The 25,780-nt window shown below is 37.2% G+C and overlaps 2 protein-coding genes across 2 annotated transcripts; both read right to left on the minus strand.

The window, feature by feature from the left end:
- Window positions 1-1,593: 1,593 nt before the first annotated feature.
- On the minus strand, window positions 1,594-8,979 carry ctsd (cathepsin D). Its single transcript, XM_063004193.1, has 9 exons — window positions 8,834-8,979; window positions 7,318-7,474; window positions 5,565-5,688; window positions 5,311-5,429; window positions 4,793-4,992; window positions 4,322-4,444; window positions 3,307-3,451; window positions 2,983-3,081; window positions 1,594-2,336 (listed from the first exon to the last, which is right to left on the minus strand). The coding sequence occupies exons 1-9, from the start codon at window positions 8,893-8,895 to the stop codon at window positions 2,175-2,177; spliced, it is 1,191 nt and encodes a 396-aa protein (XP_062860263.1). The 5' UTR covers window positions 8,896-8,979; the 3' UTR covers window positions 1,594-2,174.
- An 8,369-nt stretch (window positions 8,980-17,348) lies between these two features.
- On the minus strand, window positions 17,349-22,136 carry bhlhe41 (basic helix-loop-helix family, member e41). The gene is made up of 5 exons (XM_063004743.1): window positions 22,001-22,136; window positions 21,857-21,920; window positions 21,008-21,115; window positions 20,799-20,910; window positions 17,349-18,254 (listed from the first exon to the last, which is right to left on the minus strand). Exons 1-5 carry the CDS (start codon window positions 22,060-22,062, stop codon window positions 17,419-17,421), a joined length of 1,182 nt encoding a protein of 393 aa, XP_062860813.1. The 5' UTR covers window positions 22,063-22,136; the 3' UTR covers window positions 17,349-17,418.
- Window positions 22,137-25,780: the final 3,644 nt, after the last annotated feature.

A 25,780-nucleotide genomic window follows, 5' to 3' on the forward strand; every position in this document is an offset into this window, starting at 1 on the left:
ACAAATAATGATTTGTGACTCTCGAGCTTGTTGCTTACATGTGAACTCGCATCTTCCGATATCATTTAAAGAATCTGTTAACGAAGCCCTTCCTTTCTCTTAAATGTCCCTGGGAAGCTTCACAGTTTGAATGTGGGAGCAAAAAGCTGCAGATGTAAAAAAATATGTACAGGCTAAAGGCTAATCTTCTTACCATCATACTCGAATGACAGATTTTGATTCAAACTTTCTATTGCTTCAAATTCTTTCTTTGCTTCAAAGCTACAAAGTGGATAAGCATGGACGCCTCCACTAAAGCTTGTCTTTATTTTTTCCATCCAAACACCTAAAGATAATGACTGAATGATTTATAGTCACTTGTTATTGATAGAACCAACTGCTCTATCTGTATTTCAATTGATCTTAAGTACATTCTTTGGTTTCTCCTAGAGGTCGAGCCAAACGCAGCAAGCTTACTGAGAGAAAAATCAAAACCAGGAGTGAATCCTGGGTAAAATTCTAGTTAGAGCATTTTAAATGCTACCATCCAACAATATAATCATCCAAATGGCTCAAATTAAAATAGCACAGCACATTACCTAGTAAGAAGACGGCGTGTGTGACAGAAAGACAAAACAGCTTCCGTAGAGGTATGTTAATAATATCCCAGATTTTGTGTTGCATCCCTTAAGACTTAAAATATCAGTCACTGATTTCAAATTACAAATCATATTTCTTTTACTTTACCCTCAATAACGATTTCCTTCCATTCGTCATCATAATGTCTTGAGTACATTACGTTTTCTTGTATTTCATTCATTTATTCATTTTTAGAACCACTGGCCACAAGGATTTAGCAACACAATCAGACAAACTAGTCACACCTAAGGGCAATTAGACCAGCCAATGCCCCCTTTTTCATGTATTTAAAAAGGTAGGAGGAAACAGGTTGGGAGAACAGCAAAAACTTTGTACAGGTGGTGACGGAAAGCGAGAATCAACCCCAGCACTCCAGGAACAGTGTTGCTTTGTGGCACCCACTTAACCAGCTACAGCACCATGCTGCCCCCTGTATCATATACATATTTGTAGATAGATTAGATGAACCATGCAATCCCAATACGATAATGAGTGTAGCTTATTTTTATTCTGCTAAGAATTTACTGTGAATAGAGATCAAGTAAGGGCAGTTACTGTCCACCCACAATGAAATTAGAAGCAGTTTAGTTTGCTTAAAAATACATTTAGATGTACCATGTTCCTAAAATGCGTGATAAAATCATGCAAAATTAAATATTTGCCGAATCCCTGATAATGTGCACTGTACTAATGACATGTACACTCCAAATGATTGTTCTGATAATGTGTGCCTGATCAAGTCAGATTTGTTTATACAATATGGCTGTACAGTAAATGAAAAGTATTCTGTAAATATCTAATATAAATATTTATCTGAGGATAGTTTGGCTATTGCGACATCTTTTTAGTAAGAAGTGCTAAAATCCTAAACATGTATTTCATGTGACAACTGATCAACTGTAAATATTTAATTTTTCATGACAATTCTTTGACTCGTCCCTTTTTTCAGCATTGCAAATAAAAATGTCAAACACATCAAGGCAAGTCACTTTATTGTTTGTTTAATGTGTACAAGAACTGTTTAACAAGGCTGTTTATTACAGATGATTACCACACACAGTCAATTGATAAATTTTGCACATTTTTAAATGTTACTATTTTCAACACAAATTACTGCAAAGCACTGCCTAAATCACACGTTTAAAAACAACCCAAAAATTAAAATCAGTAGCATGAGTACATATGAATCTAGTTTTAAAAACCAATAGTTTAAAAATCAAACTTATCACAACTGTACCCAGTCTGAGGTAATTTTACAAACAAGCAATTAAAACAAAGTAAAATTCCTAAAACTATAAAAAAACAAACAAAACTGTTTCTGTTTCTACACCCTGATCCATAAAACTAGATCTGGACCGTGATCTGATTTGTTTTAGCTAACGGAGTAACTGTGTGAACTAAAGTAATATAGTGCAAACAACCACACAAATGTCTTGTTATGCAGGTAATCATTACAGCAGCTGATATGATAGTGGTGGAGAATTTTTTAAAATCTTTCATGCTCCCGTTATCTCTCTTACTCATTACTTAATTAAAAAACCTACAGCAGGATGTGCCTATTTGGCCTTGGCAAAGCCCACTTGGTTGTTCTCACGATCAAACACGGTGTAGTACTGCCCAATGAACACGTCACCTAAAATCCAGAGTGGTCCGGCAGGAGGAGGGATATCCAAAGCCATGAATCCACTTAGACAGATTTCCTTACCAGCCTGGCTCTCCTGCACACACACACACACACACACACACACACACACACACACACACACATATAATTACACAATCACGATCTTTACAGATAATATGTAGCAAGACTGAGCCTGTAGTAAGTGAAACTGGCTTTGCGGCAACATCAGGTGACAATTGTGGGGAAGAGCACATGACTGGCATTCCAATGAGTCATACCCATTCACATTTTGGCTGCTTTGCTACATAATCACATGTACTTTAAACAGATTTTTCAATAAACACGGTTAAAACAGTCAGTGGAGACGTGCTAGCACACCACTGCAGAGTGTTCGAACTTGTGAGTTTCAATCTGAGCAGAGCCACAGACTTGGCTGGGCGTTCACACAAACACAACACAAAAACTGTTTTGAGGGAGGAAAGGTAGCACAGGGTGTCCCCTCCTGTTGCCGCTGCAATATGCAAACTTGAGGACTTGGTCGCATAGTCCTTGGTTTGGGTAGGGGGTTGTTCTGTGTAGAAACCATACAAGACTGGACAAGTGTCGGAGGCAGTGTGTGGTGATCCGGCTTTCCTTGTTATGCAAGCAGTAGCAGATACACAATCGGGAATTGAAAATGGGGGGGGGGGGGGGGCGTTTCCAGGAAAAAAAAAAACAATAAAAACTGTCTGCTCTCCTACCCTGAGGATGTACTGCTCTCCAGTCAGTGTGTAGCTCTGTCCACCCAACATAAAGCTGATAGTTGGAAGGGAAGGCACCTTCTTACAGTCGATCATATACTACAGACAGAGACACAAAAACCATGAATCAGACAAGTGTTAAAACTATAATAATTTAAAGTACTCCAAACAGGTCAGTCACAGCATTTTCTGAATGCCCCAGAGATTGCAGACAAGTAATACAGGGCCTTAACCGCCAACTAGCCATTCTTTAATATAATCCTCCTGACAGGATTAAATAATTGCAGTTTTTCTTTAAAAAAACAAAACGGGGTGGTTGTGTACCTCTCCCTGGATTAGAGGAATAGCCCCAATGGCCTTATGCAGGGCCTTGACTTCAGCGGCAGGGCCAGTGATCAATGAGGTTCCAGTGTCTACAATGGCCTCACAGCCTCCTGTACACAGGGTTAGCTGACTGCCAAGGCTCATGCTGGGAACACAGGAAAAGCCCATTAACACAATCAGACATAACTGAAAAATCAATAAACAATGTTTCCTGTCCACGGCTTCTCCATTAAAATTAAAAACATACATCAAAAATTAGAAGAAATTAAAAAAATATATAGCTGTGCACACTGTATGAACAAAGCAGTAGAAAATAGTTGTAATATTAGAGTTGTAGTATTAGACATGTAATACTAAATCATTTTAGCTAAATTTCTAAAAGCATCGTAAACCATCAAGCTTTTAATGAACATTCTGTAGTGGTGGATGGCTGATCACACATTTTAGTGCGACAGTGCCACTTAAACCTATCCCAAATTTAGGCACTCTGCAGTTCTCTAGCTCTGCAGACTACAAATCTACCCCAGTCCTTGTTAACAAGTCTCTTTAGGAGTTTCAGAAATATAAAAGTCAACCCGAAAATCTCTTTTTAGGCCCTCTCCTAAACCACTGGCCCTGTGTGACCATCCTTAACTTAAATGTACCTAAATAATAAACAATAACCTAACCTAATGAATCTACAGCAGACCTGCTTTCAGTGAGAGTTGGTTTTGCTAGTTTAAGGGCACCATTAATCTTAAAATGATTGGTCTTTTTACATGCTGTGCATTATTTTAAAAAAAAAAAGCAATTTAAACTGATAAAACGGTTTTCCACCCAGTTGCTCTGATCAAGACCTGACATATCCTGCAGTTTTGCAGGTCAGCATTTACACTGTGACTGTCAACATAAAGGAAGTTCGTTTAATTTAACACCAAGTCAGCTGCTGTAGCTATTATCATGGCTGAACAATAGTAAAAAGGAAGCCAGATGGGTTTATAGGGCGTGTGAGAAGTTCACCAGTATGACACCTTACCTATCCATGTGAATCTGCCAGTAGGTCTGCCTGCTAATGCTAACATAGTGGAAGTCTCCAGTGTAGTACTTGGGATCTGTGCCTCCCAACAAGAGTTCTCCACCAGGCTGAGTAGCTGGGTTCCTGCCAAACAACCACAAAAACATGGAACTAACAATTTTAATCACTTTAATGAAATGCTTTTTAGCGAACCTGGTGCTCAAACGTGATTAAGGACAGGTTGTTCACGCTTGAATGCATTTTACGTCAGTACAAATATATCCTTACCTATGACACATTGTGGACATTAACTATAAAAACAACCATATACATTTAAGGGCTTTGTTCAAGACTCAAGGGCCCTTGTTTAAGTGGGTTGGGGTGTTTGCACCTTAACTGCTCAGCTGCCGATTCTGTCCTGTCCATTTTAAAAGTATAATACAACCACTGTACACAACTGATATGATGAACAAGCTGCCAAGCAAAACAAACCTGTTCAAATAGAAAGAAAAGATATTCTTCTCCACTTTCTTCTGGCTCATCATCATGTCAAAGACTGGGGGAACTCCATCCACAGCAATGCGGGGGTAGGCCATGCCCAGGATGCCATCAAACTTAGCTGCAATGAAGGCAATTCCTGGCTGTTTAATGGCCTCTGCGAATATCTGCTTCTCAACAGCAATGTCACCGATCTAAAAGAAGAGATCAAATTTCAGTGGAACCTATAACCTACTGTTTGCACCATCCAAAACGAAAGTAAAAACATTTTGAGGAACATGTAAGTAAAAACAATAATGTCTTGCATACTATTTTATGTGGGAAAATAAGCATATAGCTAACTGGCCAATTTCAGCAGTCTTCAATGACCTTTACCTACATTATGCGCTACAGGCATTTAGCAAACACTTTTATTCATGACAGGAAAATAAGTGAACCTGTCCATCTGTCTAATTGTAAATCTATAGCATGTAAAGACAGACTGGGTTAGAAAAACAGACCTATATACTTACTGTGCAGGTGTCCTGACTGAGATACCCAGAGAGACTTCCAGAGCCATACTGGATAGCAAAAGCAGTGCCGTTCTTTACATAGGTGCTGGATTTGGCTCCATTATACTTGTGATGAAGCACTGCAAAATCCATAACACAACCAGTTTACACACAAAATACCCATAAACCAAAGCAATTGTTTGACAGGACAAAAAAAAAAAAAAAAAAAAAAAAAAAAAGACCGCTTTCAGAAAGTCTGCAAAATGTTAACTTACAACAAGCAATATCAGTAAAGGAGCAGTGGACAGAGGGTACCCATAAGTTGGAGGATCCAGTGTCGAAAACCACAGTAAAGGTCTGGACCGGAGTGCCAAGACCTATCTCTCCGTAATACTGAGCCTTTAAAAGCAGAAAGAATTGAACACAGTCTAAATGACATTTTTTAATAATATATATCATTATGTTAAACTCAACATAAAGAAAACAAAAAAGATATTTAAACATAAATTGCCCATAAAGTTTGATTACTGGGCAACAAAAATCACAAACTGGTTGCCAAATGCAAAAAAACTCTCTGCTATCTTGCACTCTGTCTTAGACCTCATGAGCAAAGAAAAAACATGTTTATGAAGTCCTGACTAAACAAGTTTACGGTTTGTTCTTGCAATGCTCAGTCATATGGAACAAAGAAGTAACATCCTTAACGCATGACAAGTCAAGTGATCTAATTTTCTGCCACTATCACCATTTAGCCTCTAAAAACTTCCTTCCTGTTGGTCTTGTGGTTTTGCAAAAATGCAATACAGAAACATTACTTGGTTTGAACTTCACTTAACCACTTTCGGCCAGAGGCAGTGTCTAAGTGTCTAAACAAGCCTGCATAGTGTTGGCAGGTTAGCACACAAAACTTGGCACTGAAATTCTTATCATTAGTTAAACACTGTGATGATATTGGCAGCTGGTTCTTCGAGAGCAGAATGTACAATATGCACTGTGACACAGGGTTTACTTCAACACTGGAAATGTAAGGTGGGCAACCTAAGTGTTTTTTTTTTTTTTTACCTTGACCTAAATGAAACAAGTTGCCATTTTCTGTGGTAAAAAAAAAAAACATTTGTGGAAACATTTGTATTAACCCTACTTGCAGCAGGTTAATACATACTATAGTTTGTTTTTAAAGATTAATGATTTTTAAAAGGTAATGATTTCATTAACCCCTTTATTGATCTACAAAATGTATTGTTTTTTTATGCAAAAGCATATCTAGAGAACAACTAAGGTATGATTAACATTTGAGTTTCTACTTCTCCTCATTTTGAGCTTTTATTTTATTGACATTATATAAATATCTCAGTACTGAAATACTGAGATAGTAGGAATTTCACATTTTCATTAAGCAATATTCTGCTCCATGTACACAAACAAACCAACTAACACTCAGTTCCTTGACTTAGTCATAATATTTTTTTTATTTAATATCCATATGAAATAAAAAACTATATATATTATAAATGTGCCAAAACAAAATATATAATACAGAGATCTTCATTTTTACCCCTTTTTGTGTTTTGCTTCAATATATTTTTTATTTCTCAAATCACTAATAATCCTCAGTTCTGTCCAAAATTCTAATTTATTCACAGGTGGTTAAATGTAACACTGCAAATAAATTCTTCCTCATTTTTAAAGACGAAACCAAAATAAGTTATGAGCAAAGAGTCTGAGTTTTTTAGCAATATGCCAGTAAACTCTCTCTCACTCACTATCTTAGAAACCAAAAAACGTAACAGTTAAAATAAACAAGCTACTTATCTAGCTAAAAGCACTAGGTTACAGACTTGTGATTACACAAGCATGCACCTCGTTGCCATCCAAGTAACCACAATTGTGACTGATTTTATCAGACCTGTCAAGAAAACTAATAAGTAGCCTCACAATCCACCACCATTCAGCAAAAAAGGCAAAACTGCACAGCAGGCATGTACTGATTAACCAAGATTGCTCGGTTTAAAGAACAGACACACTTACATCCAGATAGTTTTTCAGTGTTTCAGGGGTTGGTGCAGAAAATGGTGGAAATCCAAGGTTGTACTTCATGTGCCGTGGACCAGCCAAGAGTTCCTCCACAGCTCGGCCTGAGTCAGACATAGTCCGCCTGATGGAGCGAAACTTCTTTAAGGGGATCCTGCAAAATGCCATTCAAATATACTGTAAGCAAAAATTATCCTGAGCCCTAATGAGAAAACATGTTTAGCTGCACATAAATGTATAAGAAAACACTTTGTTTGACGTAACTACAGAAATATTGTGCTTGTGTAGTTTTTTATGCATCGTTATTTGCATTCTGTTGTTTAGATGTAGATGAAAATATTTTAAAGTCGGCTCCATGTATGTACATGGTTCCCTGTTGTTCACTTTACTATTCTCAATGGATATCATGGTGCAGTGTTTATTCCCAGTGATTGCTGCACTCCCAGGGGTAATGACAGCACATTTCCAAGTCTTACTGATACAACACTGATCAAAGCCAGTCTATTGTAACACTTTCCTAGAAAATAGCACCAGAAAAACAAAGAGCCATGCTGGCTTATTTAACGTCATCCTGTTAATCAGGTTCCCACTTTACTACACAACAATATAAACTGCTAAAAGCCATGAATGACTGCCTTGCTCTATGGGTTGCATATTATCACACTGTATTTTCTTGGTGGGGGTTGTTTAACCAATAGTTAATTTAGACAATTAACATGCTATTTAAAATATTTAATAGTTAAATTATCTGTGAATCCAACACAAATCAGTATAGTGTTAGATGGTACATGTCTACTGTATGGTAGTTTTTACTGAACACATGGCAACAAAGAGAAGGGGAGTAAACACTGCATTTTCCAAAGCAGCCTACATGTCTGCAAATATCAATACAAACATAATTAAGACAGTATTGCCAAATGGCCAAACAGTCTCTCAGATCAATGTTTGAGCATTAAAATCCCAGAGATTAAATTACACTTTAAATGCAGTTATATTAGAGTCACAGTGTTCCGTACATCACACGTTCAAGTCTAAGTTTATATTACTAATATCTAGGGCAATTAGACAAAAGGCTGGTGTTCTCCTATTTTATTTAGATGGATATAAAAGGATTTTAAGGTGAACTATACAGAACACTGGCGTCTGTGTGATGACCTTTACGTCTACAGAGTTTCAGCTTAAAATCCTGGCTGTTTGTTGCTCAGTGGTTTATTTTTTCATTGTTTTGAAGCTCTGTATTAAAATAAGTCAATGTTTGTTTACACCTGGTCCTTACTAAATATAGTACAGATTTGCTGAGTCACAAACACACAAGTCACAGTAACTGTAACTAAATGAATTAGTTGTAGAGCTTAAAAAACGAAAAAAAATAAACAGGCTAATTAACCAAACACGAGACACTAAACTGGATGGAGTGGTTAAAGCTCACGGTTTAAAACTACACAACCCACTAGCTGCCAGGCTAACGCTCGCTTACCCGCCCGTAACTGCAGGTAAAAAGTGGTAACTTTACCGAACAATAGCATCGGTGGTCCATGTAAGGAAGGCCAGGAGGAGAAACCCGGAGAGCTTCATTGTTGTTGGTCTGAACTGCAGTACAGAGAAGAATGAACACTTCTCTCCTGGACTGAATGCGACGCGCACCGACCTGCTTCTGGATTTGAGGACAAACAAGCTCCAGTCAGCTGCCTGTAGTTACGTCACAGTCACATGATCACGCCCCTGCACTCTGGACTTCAGTGGTGTATTTCATGTCGTTGGTGACACCATGGCTATGTGTATGGGGTAGAGGTTTAAATAGTTGACAAATGACAAAAAATTATTTTTGCACTGTTTTTATTAATATTTTATTCTATTTTATAAAATTTTTATTTTATTTTTATTTTTATTTCCCTGTAACTTGCTTTGGCAATACGAATGTCCTTATTTGTCATGCCAATAAAGCTTCTTTTGAGTTTGAGTTGAGTCAATAATCATCCAGCTGTGTTACTGAACTTTAATAAATGTACAGCTGCTCTTCAACAAGGGCCTTTGTAGTCAGATAATCTTATTCCTTCACATTAAGCGTTAAGCCCTAAACAATAATAACAACAAATTAAAAAACAGTTGTCACCTATAAATAAAAATCCCTTTATTTTTTAGTTTCTTTGATGTATTGTACAATCGTATCAGCCGACTTATTAGGAGTGTTTTTAACTTTAATTTGATTCACTTTAATAACTTGCTCCCAGCAGTAAGATGTGTCTTCTAGTGCTTGCTGAGCAATTTCCACAGAATGCAGAATGCAGAATGCAGAGCCACGGTCTCTGTGTTAGTACGTGCACGTGAAAATCAGACTTATTTTAACAAAACAGATGCACTCCTAAAAAGACCTAAAAACAAACCAATGCAAAAACATACACACAGGACGTATGGTCACCCTAGATACCAATATTGATACCTTTTACTCATAAAAGCAGTTTATTTACTTTCATGTTGGGGAGAGCAGTGTGTCATGATCTGTGAGTAGGACATTTATTACTATGATGAACTAAGTCTGAGGTTTCTGTTCAGAACCAATTATATAATAATAAAACAATGTATCCCTTTCATTGTACTTTTCTTGAAATATCCCCACACAGCTCCTCTCTCAGCCTATATTCTCTCTCTCTCTCTCTCTCTCTCTTTCTCTCTCTCACACTGCTACATGTGTTCGGTCTCACGTGACTGTACCACCACAAAACACAGCAGAGCAGGAGGGGAGGAGCGGGGTGAGCATGTTCCTCTCATCGGTGTCCGGTTTTACTGTTCGGGGTTTTAGATGGTGGAGTTCTCAGATTTAATCGAACCTCTCAGTAAACTCGTGCTGCCGGTAAAATAATTAAAAACGAGTCAAATGCTGTAGTTTTAAAATGCGCACGCGCAGATATCTTAATCGCTGTTAGCCACTAATGTAGCGTTGTGTTGACCAGTGTGGAAAAACCGCACAATCATTAAAATAATACAAAAATGAGATATTTTTTAATTAATCTTTAAAATTAATCTTTTTTTATTTATTTACAGTTAATGAAATAAATGTGTCACGCAAATGTGACAGATTTGTTTATATAAATAAACACAAATATAATAAACAATAAGTGGAAGTGTCTGGTCTCTCATAGCCACTCAGTCACGTGACGGCTGTTGTCCACAAGATGGCGATATTAAGCAGCAGTGATCTCTTAAGAGACTGCGTTTGGGAAAAAAATATACAGTACATGTTTACTGTTTCTATACATTTATTTACCAACCGATTCCTGAACCTGACCTGCGTTTTTAGCGTAGTCCGAATTTGCGTAAGGTGCGTTCGTACTTTACGTACATATAATTTACATTATTATTTCCATTAAAATTGCCCCCATTTCTGTATGTGCAAACTCAAAGTATTCAAAAACTTACATTATTCTGTCAGAAAATAAAGAAGAACGAAAAAAATATTCATTAGATCTAAGATAAAGTTTAATTAGGGAGATAAATATACACTTCTAAATATATACTGCTAGCTTTAAAAGTGGCACCAAGGACACACACATCATGAACAAACATTAAATGTGGTCTGCATTATTTGTTTTTCTGAAGGGTTGTAGATAAATTCAGATGTTTAAAGCAGTCACATTTCTTGTTTCTGCTTTACTTTCTCGTCACTTGTGAGGTAAAAAGTTACTATCATGGCGTATCACCACAAAGCGGCTAACTAACTCATACCACGTAGTTGTACTTGCTGGGTGAATAAATATGTAAAATTTGAATAGTGACCGAATCTATGTGTCCTTGTTCATTTAAATTTAAAAATAGATACAAATCTGCTTCCATTTATAAGCACAAAGTCAAAATAAAAGAGCACTTATTCATCAAAACACACACACATGGAATGAGAGCCTCACTACGCATGCTCCGATTCACGAACCTGACCTACGTCTCAGGGTCGTTCGTGAATTTGCGTAGGGTGCACAAAGTGCGTAAGGTGCGTTCGTACTTTACATACATATAATTTACATTATTATTTCCATAAAATTGCTCCTGTTTCTGTATGTGCAAAGTAAAGGGTTCAAAACAGTATTCCTCACTCACTGCTACATGTGTTCGGGCTCTCAGTGCCGCTCAGTCACGTGACGGTACCACAACAAATCACAGCAGAGCAGGAGGGGCGGGGCGAGGTGAGCATGATCAGAGCGGTAGAGAGAACAGAGTGGCGACACTCCCATAGGGAACCGTTGGAAAGGGGGCGGGACATTTTTTCTGCGCAGCTTCCGGGTTGTGGAGCTCTGTATAGTTCCAAACAACCCATAGAGCCCCATTCATTTCCAATACTTATCCAGCATTTTTAGCTGTATGTTGCTTTGTTTTAAAACAATTATGAATTTAATGTCATTAATATACTTAATACTGTTATTGTTTAGCATTTGCTCAGCACTAAATGTTACATGTTTATCTTAATTAATAGGTATAACTGAATTTAGCTTATTCAGTTTAGCTTAATTAATGACACACGAGTCTTTTCACCTAAAATGAGTTGATTAATCAAGAGTCTTGTTACAGAAATGATCATAAAATATTAGAACCACAATAAATCATTATACTTTTACTTTCATACTTAAGTACATTTGAAGGTAAATTTAGTTTAGTACTTTAGTGGAGGTAAAGAGTATTTTTACTTTTACTACTACTTTTACTGGAGTAATATGTTACCTTGGATATCTCTACTTTAACTCGACTACATGGTTTGTGTACCTTGTCCACCACTTACATTAGACAAAATGAACTAGTGCATATTCATAATGAATTCATTAATGTATTACATGTAGGAATCAATTATTAATCACTCATGAAATAAGAGATGAATGAATGCTATTTCATGTACCTTAAAGGTACGGTAGTGTGTTTATCAATCTGTTCCTTCAGTGCAGGTAAACCTTATGAATCCAGCCACATGGTTTAGTGACATGAGTGTTTAGCCAAAATGATTATTATTATGAATCCTCAGGAAAGTGAAGGGAGATTAGTTTATGTAAAAAAACAAAACATAAAAAAACTTTAATCTCTGTACTGTATATTGTCTCTACTACTTAATGATATCGCATTATGTAATGTATGCTAATATAATGTACTGTGTGTTAACAAGAACGACCTATTAACAAGTCATTATAAACATCAAGCTTCCACTTTATATACCAAATTGACATTAAAGCAGATGCAGTAAATGTAAACGCAGTTGAAAATACCCAGAAATTGTACAAATGTTTATTATTTGCCGTTTAATATTTCATTTACTGCTGCCTGTCCCATATGAGAACATGACAGCGCCGGGTTTGTTTGGAACTATTGGAGGGTTACATGAACCACGTGACCGCGTGGCGGCGAGATCAAGGAGTGTCGCAACTCTCTCTATCTACGGCTCTGAGCATGATGTGAGAGGAGCTGCTGCTGTCTGTACACACGTGATCTCTACTTTCTTATGGAACCAGAGAAACGTGCTGAATGTAAACTTCACTATCGATCCGATTCCAGTACCAACGCTGGTATCGATACTATCGATATTTGGATCGATCCGCCCACCCCTACTGGACTTAATACTGGACGAATAAATAAATACTCAATTCAGTTCTTTATTAGCATGACTTTTGCAGTAGTTACCGCATTGCCAAAGCTTTGAAAATAGATATAAAAGATATAAAAGAAAGTATTTAAAAATATATATAAAAGAAGAGATGTATATAACCAGTGAACATTATTTCTGTGAGGTCCATCAGGGTGTAATGTAGATAGATGTTAGTCATAATTTAGCATTGTCCTGACTATAAGTAAAATCAACTGCTTCTTGTAATTCAATGCAGTTAATGTACAGTTTATTTATTTATGTATTATGTATGAATTTAGTACATTGAACTAGGCGTTGCATAACCGACTGCAATATTAATAGAGCATCAAAAAGTTAAAAAAAAATGTACCTCCGAAATGTTATGTGTTTTTACATTGTAGCCACTAGGTGGCACTGTGCTCTAGGTAATGAAGAGGACTAGAACCCCTGAATAATACTGATACTGAAAAAAGTATAGATTAAGATTAAGGGCACAATGCATTTCTTGTACATGAGTTGTTTTTTAAGTTTTGACTATTTACAAATCACTGCTTTTTGATTTATTTATTTGCATTTCACCTACACCTTGTTATTGCTGCAAACTCAAGCGTCATTAGTAAGTCAGATCTGTGTTGGACCGAACTTCAATTCTTTTTCTCTGTTATCAATATATTCAGATTTGGTTAATTTAGTCCATGTTCATTCTCTGTAACATAAACATCTTTATCATTTACATCACCAAGAAGAATGGGTTGTTTTTCATTCTTGGTTCCCTCAAGGGTTCTTCCTCATTATGTTTAAGAAGTTTTGTCCTAAATTTCACACTACCTTTGCTTAAAAGAGTTTTTGGACAACTGTACAGCTGTAATGTTCTATTGTATAAAGTGTAATACATAAATTAATATATACATTATTCTGAATTTACAAACTCCCAATGGGCACCAACTCTGTTTACCTCTGTAGTACAGTTTGTGCTGCCAGTGGAATATGATCAGCTGTAACAGGTGGATGATCCCATGGGCATAATTTATCAAATTTTATTACATATATCGAGCTTGCATGACAGCTAAGCAGAGTTTGAATAAAAGACAGATTATTTTTATGTATGTCTTTATGACAATTTACACTCTTTAATAAACCAGATGAGTTATTTTGATCAGTATCAGCAATAATAATTTAACTGTTTGGCCAAACTACTACTGAAATCACGCTGGTGTGGAAAAGTAAACTGTCCTTTCTGATTACTTTTGTTACTGCTTATATGTCAAACTAAATAATTTCAGGTCATTAAATAAAACTTACACAAAATTTATAAACAATATGTAAAATATGAATGAATTAATAAAATTAAAAAAATATCCTTTGTGTTTAGACTTTGAAGATTTTATTGTTAACTATTATAAAAAAAAGTATTAGACTGTAACACAGTGTTATTGACAGAGCAAATAATTTCCAATCACACCTCTGTGGTAAATTTAAACATGTTTAAACAGAGACAACTATACACTGTTTACGAGTATATTTAATTTTATATACAAGTCACGTTATAAACATAGACTTGGAGCTGCTACATAATGTATCTTTTAATTTTTTTTTTTTAGTGTACTGATTAGTAAACTTGAAAATACTGATACTGATATCGACCACCGATACTCACCCACATTACACAGGAGCTACCTCTATATCTACCCCCCACCCCCCACTTCACCATTTTTGTAATGTGCCCTCACAAGCTTTAATATATAGAAATGTAAGGTATAAAATCAATATAACACATCACAGTCTTTAAGCTTTTATTTATTTGACAACTGTGAGGGAATAATTTACAACAACAGTAGTTTAAAGCATTAGCCAAATGTGCAACACTTGCTTAGACTTATCCTTTATAAAAATCCATACATTTCTCCTACAACATAAACATCAGACATTTAGCATCTTTACAGCCTATTTACAGACACATGCCACAGTATGGCAAAAAGACAATCAAAGCCAAAAAGGGGTTTAAACGTGATTATGACAAAGTAAATGACAGACACTTAAAGAATCAACCTTTAAACGGTTCTCATTGTGGTCAATCCTTAGTTGTCTCTTTTTTGCTGAAACATTGCTTTAGTGTCCATGTCTTCTGCATCCTTTTTGTTTGTGTGCAGCGTGCCATAAGACTTAAAGCCCTGACCAGCAAATCTGCAAATCAAATACCACTGAACAGCTCAGAGAGCATGGAGAATGTGCACATTGTATGACTGTTTTGTTGTCCAAAAATCTCCAACATTAAGCATTGTTGGAGTGCCATCGTTACATGGCATCCGTAACATCAGTACCAAATAAGGCAAAAAAAAATTCATTTTAAAAGTTTTAAAGTATGACTATACTTAAACCATATAACTGCTGAAGATGGATTTGCAGAAGCAAGCTGAAATGTAAAGCAATAGACTATTGTAATTTAACATAGTGTTTATACATTTTGTCCAAGATTTGCCTTTATATCAGAAGGATCTTATTAAGAAAATATATTTATATTACAAAGAGCAATGGATTAGAAACAATGTATGATAAGTGCCCTAAAGGAACCAAGATGGGATTGACAAGTGCACTTTTTTGCAGAGTTAGGATCTACTTTTGTCAGAATATTCACAAACCTATTATATCACAAAAACACATTACATTCAATATTTAAGTTCCACAAGGTGCTAACAAATGTTTTTTAGTCATATATTCTAACTTTTTATTAAAACACATCACTGGGTCACATGGCTCATTTCTCCAGATTAATGGTGCTTTATGGGATTTTTTTTAACCGAGAATTATCATTAAAACTGTGATTTAGTCAAATCAGCCTAAAGTTCATTGAGAGAGTGGATTAAATGTTCTGATATCACAGCCACTTGATTCCAAGTAACAATCCCACAAACTCTTGTCATCCATTTTCGTGTGATTACACACCACTGTTTCACAGAACCTTTTTTGACATTGGAACTATCCAGTTTCATTGCAACTTCTGCCACATGCGTGACACCTACACTGGCCAAGTACACAACATAAAGATGTGGATCTTTAAAGACAGCTTTAAAACATACAAAGGAGCACGCTGTAGTTTCTGTATTTTGTCCTGGCAACTCCACCAGTCAGTAAGAGCTGCCCATCCAGCCTTCCCTCCTTCAGACATGGGCTTTAATGCCTGTAGAGCGTCCAACCAGGTGGCACCACCTAGTCTAGTACTCATGTCTTCATGGTGTGCACCACACTTTAGTTAGTATGGGGTGATGGGGCTTTCATACCCAGTTTGTCTTATTAAAAATGAAAACTTGTCTTATTGTAACAGAGGTTGTTCAGGTCACTGCACTGCTCCTACCAGAGGAGCATCACGAGGAATGAGTCTTGATCTAAATGCAAAAAACATTGAGGTATTTATGTAATGCTTTCAAGCACGGGAAATTCAATGGTAAATTCAGTAGTTCTAGCAAAAATAATGTTCTTCCTACAAATACTGCAGCAGGCGCATCAGCGTGCTTGAGGTCACTGTCATAGGTTACAATACATCCAAGAGGCCAATATGTTTTCAGATGAATGATAAGAGGTGCAGTAAGTTAACATTATACAGATAGGTGACAAATTAAAGAAAAACAAAACAATTCTGTTAAATGATCCGTTTTTTGTGCACTGTCTAGAGCTAGACCTAGCAACCACCTGCTCTTTTTTGACATGCAATAACGTCAAATTGGTCAAACGGTCTTTTTTTAAAGTAAAAAAATAAATATTACTTTTGGAAAAGTGATGCTAGTTGTCTTTTCATAAATTGACAAATCAGGACAAAGCTTATGAAGCTTTAATAAGTAGGAACAAAGCACCTGGAGTGGACCATTATGACATGATGACTCAAATGATGACAAAACTGGAATATGACAATATGTACTAAGTTTTGGTATTTTTAGCTGGTCACTTATGGAAGTGTATTACAATGATACGATGTGCATGTTGCATGAGTAGCTTTTATTATATTAGTTAAAAATATGCTCTGAGCAGCAGTTTTTCTCACAAAAGGTGCCCAATGTGAACACACCCAAAAATGTCCTTCCAGAATCTTCCAAATTCATTTGTTTCTTTAATTTGTCACCCATCTGTAGCTAAACCAGCATTATTAGTATTGCACTAACTTATATTTAATTAACAAATAAGAACAAAATATGAGTTTAACATATTTTTTCACCTAAGACTAGTAATATAGGCAATAAAGACAGACTGTCGTCAATTCCCATTCCAATGTCAGCATTCAGTGCAAAAGGCACTTTTGTTTCATGTCCATCACTGTCACCACAGAAACACTAATCTTATCTTAAAACCCTGTTTCAAATCAACGAAAAATAACAAAAGTTACCGTTTTAGGGTGAAATCCTTATAAACACAGGCTACAGAGTACACAATGATTATTAAATTAAGAAATAGGTAAATACGCATCGTCACAAGTGCAATTGTTCAAACTTAGGTACCATTTAGGTACTAATCTAAGTATCGTTATCTTGCATTCTTTGGGGCTGATCCCAAGTATGGTCGCTTTCTGAGTTCTGCTCCTCACTTGTTGGAGAGGATACATCGGTTTGCTCAGCGTTGTTAGTTAAAAAAGCACAGTCTTTTTCTTTTAAAGCCCCAAATCCATTATTCTTCTCTGTAGAGCAGCTGGAAAAGACAGCAGACGCACTGACAGGAGTCTGAGCAGAGATTCCAGGGTAGATCCATGGAAATGGGCTGGTCAGTGCTGGATAGACCAATTTTTCCAGACTGCTCTTATCGACAAATGGCATATATGAGGCGGCAGCAGAAGGATTTATGAAGTAAAATGGAACACAGAACGGAGTCTGCTGCCCCATGCTAGCCATTCCAATGATGGAGTTCATAAGTGCCAAGTTTGACTGCTCAGTGCTTCCCACACTTGTACTGTCATTCCAGTTCAGTTTGGGTTTTTTAGTAATGTGCTCATCTCCAAACTCCTGTTTTATTTTAACTCCTACAACTTTTTCAGCTCTGGTGTTGCTTTTTTCAGCCTCACCTCCGTATCCGCTGTCTGTGTCAGTGTCGTTCTCGTTAGCCTCAGGATTTTGAGTCCTTTGAATAACAGGAACGCAGTTGGCATTGCTGTCCCGCTCCTGTGATCCTGAAGGGGATTGTGCGAGTTGCCCTAAAGCTTTGTGTAGGTGTTCGATGAGCTGTGTGCACCTCTGCTCCCGACTGGTCCATTTCTCAACTGCGCTTAGATACTGCAGGACCTCTTTAGCGCAGGCTTGAAATCCTGAGTGGAAAGCATCCAAGTCTGCACGGAGGGAGGATTTCGTAGACCGGTCTCCTGATCACACAAAGAACAATGAAATATTAGTATGAGAACATGTTTGTGTATCAAAGCTAGTAGAGTTTGGACATGAAATATGAATGCACCTTGCCCAATTGTTATTTATTTCACTGGGCAATTGTGGTTTTCTAATGTCTGGTTGGGCTCCTGGTCTACTCAGGGCTATTGGACTCATTTTAACCTGCTTCCCTTTTTACTAGGGTTGCACTGATGCCGATAGCCATAGAGCAGTATTGGGGAAACTATTCACTGGTCCCATGGACAGTCCTTCTTTAGCAAGACTGGTAGCAATAACAACTGGTTTTCCAAATAAACTCAAGCTTAATAAAGCTTAATCAATCAATCAATGTAGAAAAGCTACCATAACATTTTTGGCCCAGCTCTAAAGTGAAGTTATCAAACCAGCAAAATTAAGCAATTCAAGCTAAGCATGTTTTATTTGTGACACAACATTATTTTAAAGTTAATTTGGATTTGTGGGCAATTATAAAGGAGTTGGTTACATAGAGTTGGTATCAGTTTTGGTACTAAATATCAGCTATCAGTTATTGGTTTCATTAACAAAATGGATTACAACAGCCATTAATTTTCACTCATAATAGCCCACAGAATAGATTGGAGCACCATTAGCCACTTTGCAGCCTTTGCAACTTAAATCAACCACAAAATCTGTTAAACGTAAGGGATTATTGATCAGTAGTCTTTAATGGAAAGAGTAACAGTGTTAAAAGTGTAAAACAAAACATACATAAATACATTTTTAAATGTATTCCCATCTACATGATAACAGCAAAACACTGTAACACACATCTGACCATGGCAGGCCAAACAGTGGCAATAATATGTTCTCATATCATCCAATGGCTGAGGCTCATTATGAGCACACATACATTTTAATATATGAACCCCTAAGTCAATTAATGATCAGCAAGGCACTTATTGTACAAATGTAAATACATCGAATGTAAACATAAAGTAAATGCAGAGCAGTGGTAGCTCTGCAGTTAAGGCACTGGATTGGTAATAGGAAGGTTGCTGGCTTAAGTCCCACCACATCCAGTTTTCCACTGGGCCATTAAGCAATGCCCTTAACCATCAATTGCTTGGAAAGTATATGGTATACATTGTAAGCCGCTTTGGATAAAAGCACCTGCTAAACAGCAAAAATGTAAAAGAAAAAATGCCATAAGAAAACTGTGCATAAAACTACTATATTTAGCAGCATGGTGGCACCCTCCGCACAGCAACATGGGTTTGATCGCCGCCTCAGATCACTGTCTGTAAAGGTTTTATCACTCTCCTATAATCCAGCTATAAAGTCAGCTAGGTATTCAGATTCTCTCCTAACTCCAAACACATGCAGTGTTGATTCAATGACTGACTGTGTGTGTGTGTTGTCCTGCAAACGCAAAACAACAGGCGATGTGTAGAGTGACACGACAGAAAGCCAACCAAGCAAATAGCAGAGGCCGCATTTAACTTGGAGATAATAATATTTGACATGGAAAAATGTACTGAAATTAGGACTGGGCGGTATGACGGTACATTTGGTATACCATCTTTGATTCCTCATACGGTATGGATTTTTCATATACCGCCATACCATAACATAGTTAATACCACAGCTGTAGGCTTCAGTAGGCAGCAGATCATATAATATTGTTCTCTGCTAAAAGCACTATGGAGCACCGTGCAGATTAAGCTCACTAGTTAGCCAGTTAGTGTTAGCATGACAGTGTTAACAGAGGAGAGAGGTTTCCTCAATATGGTGAAAAAATAAACAAAAACAGATGGTAGATGAAGAGAGGAAGACCAAATATGCACCAGAAGAGCCTGCCAAAGAAATGAGGCGTGTCGGCAGTTTAGAACGACTAAAACACTATAAATATATACTGTACGGTTTGTCGAGCCACGGCTGTTGCAAACAACGACATTACGAACAGTAACAATCCACATATGTAAGGACACGACTCCTCTATAGACAGTCGAGAAAGAAGCTTTCAGAGCTATAATTAAAACACTGGATTCCAAGTTTGTCTTATGGGGCAAAAATACTTCATGTTAGTCACTATTTCAACGTTATAAGCGAACTGGAATCGGAGATATTTAAAGTCGTCCACTTTTCTACAACAAGTTGTACAGTGGAGTTTGCAATTTGCAATCGTTTTATTTGTTAAAGAAAGAGCTATGGGTAATTGTACAATAAACAATAAAAAATGTACTTATTGCAACTGTTTCACATGTACTGACTCCATCATATATTTTGTCATTATATGGGGCCAAGCAAAGCTTATAGTACTCAAAACCTGCATTATATACATGGTGAAATTAAAAGGTTTTATATTCTATGTACTTATGACGGAGAACAAGCCAGACATATAAAAAGTCCCAGACATACAAAAAGAAATACCATGATATACCGTGAAACTGTTCAAAAATACTGCGATACAAATTTTTGCTCATACCGCCCTGCCCTAGCTGAAATAATAGTTTGCATCTTTTTGACTCCAATGAACCCCCATGCAGGTTTGTGTGATTTACCGTTCTGCAGAGCGAGGATCTTCTGGTGCTGCTGCTCGGTAACAGCTGTCAATGCATTCAGGTGTTTGAGAGTTAATTCCAACACAACCGCTTTCTCCAGGTGACCCAGCGTCTACAATTATATCCAAGAAAGGTTGTTAAGATATTATCTGACATTGCGTAATGCTAAAAGCTTTAAAACATTATTTTATAGGTCACACAGTACACACTGTTAGTTTGAGGTGTTCAGGTAGTAAGTCCTTCAGCTGTCCGATACATTCATTAATCCTGTCCCTCCTTTTCTTCTCTATAAGTCTGTGTGGTAACTTATAAGCGTCCTGCATTTTGGAGGAAAAAATACAATATGCAACAAAGTTTTGGAAATGTTATTAAATGTTTACATAACAAACTGAGCATGGTGTAAGTACAGTATACTGCAGGGGTGCCCAATACGTCAATGGTGATCAACTGTGCACGCAGGTAGAACATGTCTCATTCAAATAGGTCAATGTGATTGACCTGAAATGTGGCCACTGTTTCTTTAATTTGAGGTTTATTACCATAACTACACCTCAGCCTGCCTAAAGCACTGCTAATCTAGAAAGTTTTCAATCATCAGTAGCCAGTTTGCGCCATTTTTACATTTTTCCTTTTGTAACCCACACTGTTTGTGAAGACAATTTTGGAAAAATATCCAAACATAAAAATGTGCCACATATTTGACAGCATTCTTGGATCAACCTACTTGTGTAAAATAGCTTTTTCAACATGAAACTAATTAAGTCTAAATATGGGTCCAACCTTACTGATGAACACTTGGAAGACTGCTTGAGAATTGGCATCAGCAGCTACTGTCCAGACTTCATAAACCTGACTGACACCAATCAGCACATTTAAAAAAGATTTAAACCTTTTTAAAAAGTAGATCGCGATGACCTATCGACTGAATTACTGTATAGGCAAGGCAAGGCAAGTTTATTTGTATAGCACCTTTCATACACAGTATAGAGCTCAAGCCACGAAAGTCTTGGCACCCCTGGTATAATATATGGGTGCGAGACAGGATCACATTCACTTACCTTCCCTTCTTCACGTTTCATACCTCGTTTAGACTTGCACATATAAAGAGACGGATATTCCACCCTGAAATAAAAAACAAGTCCAATATTAAGAAGCCAGCTATTTCTCTGGCAAACACACAACTTAAAGAAAGAAGAATTTACCCCAGAAAGTCAGTGTGATCCAGGAACGCTCTGTCCTGCACTCGGGATATTCTTTCATCCATAACTTTGCATCCGCGTCTTTGCTGAATCAGTAATCAGATTGTAAATCCGAGTCCAGGCGCTGTACGTGCACGTATGTGTCCGGTAGCTTGAGACTGATGTCCGATCCTGTCAGTGCGGGAACCGGAGCGCCACCACCCGGATCGGTATAACTCCGAGCTCACGTGTTCCCGGCACCCGCTCCACAGCGCGCTCCTGCCTGATGGGCGCAACAGCCAATCAGAAACAGCCGTCCGACTCTGCGATGACGACACTCTGATGCCTATTCATAACACATCGCGCATGAGCGTCCACGTTATAGAAGAGCCGGATCACGCTGCTGAAGCGAATCCGTTACCGTGTGTGATTAAAACCGTGTGTCAGTGAACGCGTGTTTAGACGGCGGATGAGTTTTGTTTGTTGGTGAGGCGGATCTCTCCGGGATCCCACTGCGTGCTGTTACACGTGCGCACTGTAGTGCAGTCATAATACTGCCGGGCGCCTGTTAGTGCAGGTGTGACCTGACGCGGCCTCCAAGTGAACCTGAGAAACAAGTAGTCCCTGTTGTTTTTATTTTATATACCTTAGTTTAGATGTCTTTTAACGTTGTACGCAATAAAAACACAACATTATTTGTTTATTAGGATTTTAAGGTCATGTTTTACACTTTGGTTACAATCATGACAGGAACAGTAGTTGCTCATTACACAAGGTTCATCACTTCTCAAGGTTATATCGAACACAGTCATGGACAATTTTGTATCTCCAATTCACCTCACTTGCATGTCTTTGGACTGTGGGAGGAAACCCTCGCAGACACGGGGAGAACATGCAAACTGGGGATTGAACCCAGGACCTTCTTGCTGTGAGGCGACAGTGCTACTCACTTAGCCATTGTGCCGCCCAAACAAAACATTATGTATTAATAAACATTACAGTGATTAGGGTAGAAGTATTTTAGACAACCTATTACTTTGTCACAAGTTGTGGCACTACAGCTTTGATGTATGTAATGGGCTCCTCACTAGTTCTATCTTGACCATTCCTTCATGGATAGACTCCTAACATTTAGAAATCCTTCTATCTTTCTATTGGAAAAAAATCGATGTTCAGTAGGATTCTAGTCAAGAGATTGGCTAGATCAAGCAAGCATCTTTGCCTATTTTTGCTGTAGTTTTGGAGTCATTGTTTTGTTAAAATGTTTACTGAGGGTTTCAGTTTCACATGTAATTTCTTGGTTCATGAGAGTTTCTTGGTACATGAGTACATCACTTTCTTCAGGTAATGTCTCACAAAACATAAATTGGCCAAAATGTACAGTAAAAGTGAGAAACCATTCGTTTATGTTGCCTCTGCAACAAACTGACCATAGTTTGTACAGGTGATATATTCTTGCTTTGCACCCTATGTTCCAAGGTAACATCAGATCAGATCAGCTACAAATTAAATAATGAAATAATAAAAAATTCTGATGGTGTCATGGATTACACAACAAATAGGGACAAATAATCAGGAAAACATGACAAAAAGCCTTATTTTTTCATCTAACCATAAACGTGTTACTAGAGGCTGGGATTCATGGCACCATGGACTCTAATAAATACCAATAAATGGTAAATAATAACTGCCTGACAGGAACCTCAATGTCGGCACTGGTATGAGGTAAAGTGTAACACTTGTTTTTGTTAATAACATACATTATGTTATTAACATACAACAAGGGTTTAATTTCCTAGAATGCAATTAATTTATGTAAAAATAAGATTCGACTCATATTGTACGACTCAGATTTAGCAAATTAACCACAAAGCAATTTTATTACATTTTAACCATGTAATAAAATGCTCTCAAAATCTGGTTTCTGAAATAATCTAAATGTTTTTTTTTCTTTCTGACAGTGCTAATAGATTTATTATCAGTTGTTATATGAACAATGTTATTTTAGCTTTACTTGTAATGTAAATATTACACATTTAGTTTGACCTGTTGCTGAGGTGGTGCTCTCAAAGTTGTGTAATTTGTCATTTTAGTATTTATTTTTGTACATAAGGATGTACATATAAGACATACCTGTTGTGAGTTTAAAGTAAGCTACACATGTATTTTAAATATACAAATTATAGGCATGCATCAATGACAAGCAAAGGTTCATTTCAATACTTTCAGTTCATTGATTATGTCCTTTTCTCACCTGAGGAGTGTCCCTTTAGAGTCTCTTTTCTCTTAAGGTTTTCTTTTATTTCATTAAAGGGTTTCTTCATGCCACTGTTGCTTTAGACTTGCTTAGTATGGGTTTTGCAACTAGATTTCTCTAAAGCGGCTTTGCAGCAATATTTATTGTAAAAAAGCACCATACAATCTTCAGTTATGCTATAAATGCCAAAGTAGGGACATCAGGTTACTAAATAGACAAAGTGTAATTAGATTTAATGTGTGAACTAACCTTTCTGTTATTTGAAGGCAGTAGTAATATACATTTGTTTTAACATTTTGCTGTTTAACAGACTTTCAGAGACCTACCAAAAATGTAGTAACGACTGAACACTACTTTACTGGTAATAACCTTAATCAAGTCCTTTCTGTTATCTTTTTTCTATGAAAATTGTAATTTAGTATATTTTAATTCTTTAGCATTCTCCTTTAGAACAAGATTGTTCTGTCCTCTCTTTAAAGACTGGGTAGGTTCTTGGGTTGGTGTCAATCTATTAATGATTTACTTATGGCTCATTGTCATGATGCATGAGCTAAACCTCTCATGACTGTTCAAGCACTCCCACACCACTACACACCCCTAATTATACTTTATATACTTCCTTTTTCTTCTAAGCTTGTACTTTGTCTACAGAAAACCCCTGTATAAAATATGTTTTGTTTTCAATTCTGCCTTTGTACCATTAATGGGTCAATTTTTAAAGATTTTTTACGCCTTTAAAAGCTTAAAATTAGTTCAACATTAACTCAGATTCAGTTCCATTATGTACATCAACTAATTCTGTTTTTTATCACTCATTACATCAAGTTCATGACATGCCTGCGGATCACACTTAGGTATGTACAGGGGTTGGACAAAATAACTGAAACACCTGTCATTTTAGTGTGGGAGGTTTCATGGCTAAATTGTACCAGTCTGGTGGCCAATCTTCATTAATTGCACATTGCACCAGTAAGAGCAGAGTGTGAAGGTTCAATTAGCAGGGTAAGAGCACAGTTTTGCTCAAAATATTGCAATGTACACAACATTATGGGTGACATACCAGAGTTCAAAAGAGGACAAATTGTTGGTGCACGTCTTGCTGGCGCATCTGTGACCAAGACAGCAAGTCTTTGTGATGTATCAAGAGCCACGGTATCCAGGGTAATGTCAGCATACCACCAAGAAGGACAAACCACATCAAACAGGATTAACTGTGGACGCAAGAGGAAGCTGTCTGAAAGGGATGTTCGGGTGCTAACCCGGATTGTATCCAAAAAACATAAAACCACGGCTGCCCAAATCACGGCAGAATTAAATGTGCACCTCAACTCTCCTGTTTCCACCAGAACTGTCCGTCGGGAGCTCCACAGGGTCAATATACACGGCCGGGCTGCTATAGCCAAACCTTTTTTTTTTTTCGAATTTTCTCCACAATTTTTCTCACAATTTTTAGCGCTTCCAATCTGTCTTCCGCTGCTAACAGACACACCAAACCTGCATCCAAGGAGAGCACGCCGCTGCCCCACGCCTTCTTTACATGTGTACAG

The sequence above is a fragment of the Trichomycterus rosablanca genome, chromosome 11 (genome assembly GCF_030014385.1).
Source record: "Trichomycterus rosablanca isolate fTriRos1 chromosome 11, fTriRos1.hap1, whole genome shotgun sequence".
NCBI lineage: Eukaryota > Metazoa > Chordata > Actinopteri > Siluriformes > Trichomycteridae > Trichomycterus > Trichomycterus rosablanca.

What these genes read in the sequence shown, in the direction of transcription:
- ctsd (XM_063004193.1), bottom strand. Translation starts at nt 8,895, where the DNA reads ATGAAGCTCTCCGGGTTTCTCCTCCTGGCCTTCCTTACATGGACCACC. An exon ending in CACTGAAAAACTATCTGGAT is followed by an intron (nt 5,689 to 7,317) that starts GTAAGTGTGTCT and finishes CTGCTTTTAAAG; the next exon opens with GCTCAGTATTACGGAGAGAT. An exon ending in TTTTCTTTCTATTTGAACAG is followed by an intron (nt 4,445 to 4,792) that starts GTTTGTTTTGCT and finishes GTTGTTTGGCAG; the next exon opens with GAACCCAGCTACTCAGCCTG.
- bhlhe41 (XM_063004743.1), bottom strand. Translation starts at nt 22,062, where the DNA reads ATGGATGAAAGAATATCCCGAGTGCAGGACAGAGCGTTCCTGGATCAC. An exon ending in TGAAACGTGAAGAAGGGAAG is followed by an intron (nt 21,116 to 21,856) that starts GTAAGTGAATGT and finishes TCCAAAATGCAG; the next exon opens with GACGCTTATAAGTTACCACA. An exon ending in CTGAACACCTCAAACTAACA is followed by an intron (nt 20,911 to 21,007) that starts GTGTGTACTGTG and finishes ATATAATTGTAG; the next exon opens with ACGCTGGGTCACCTGGAGAA.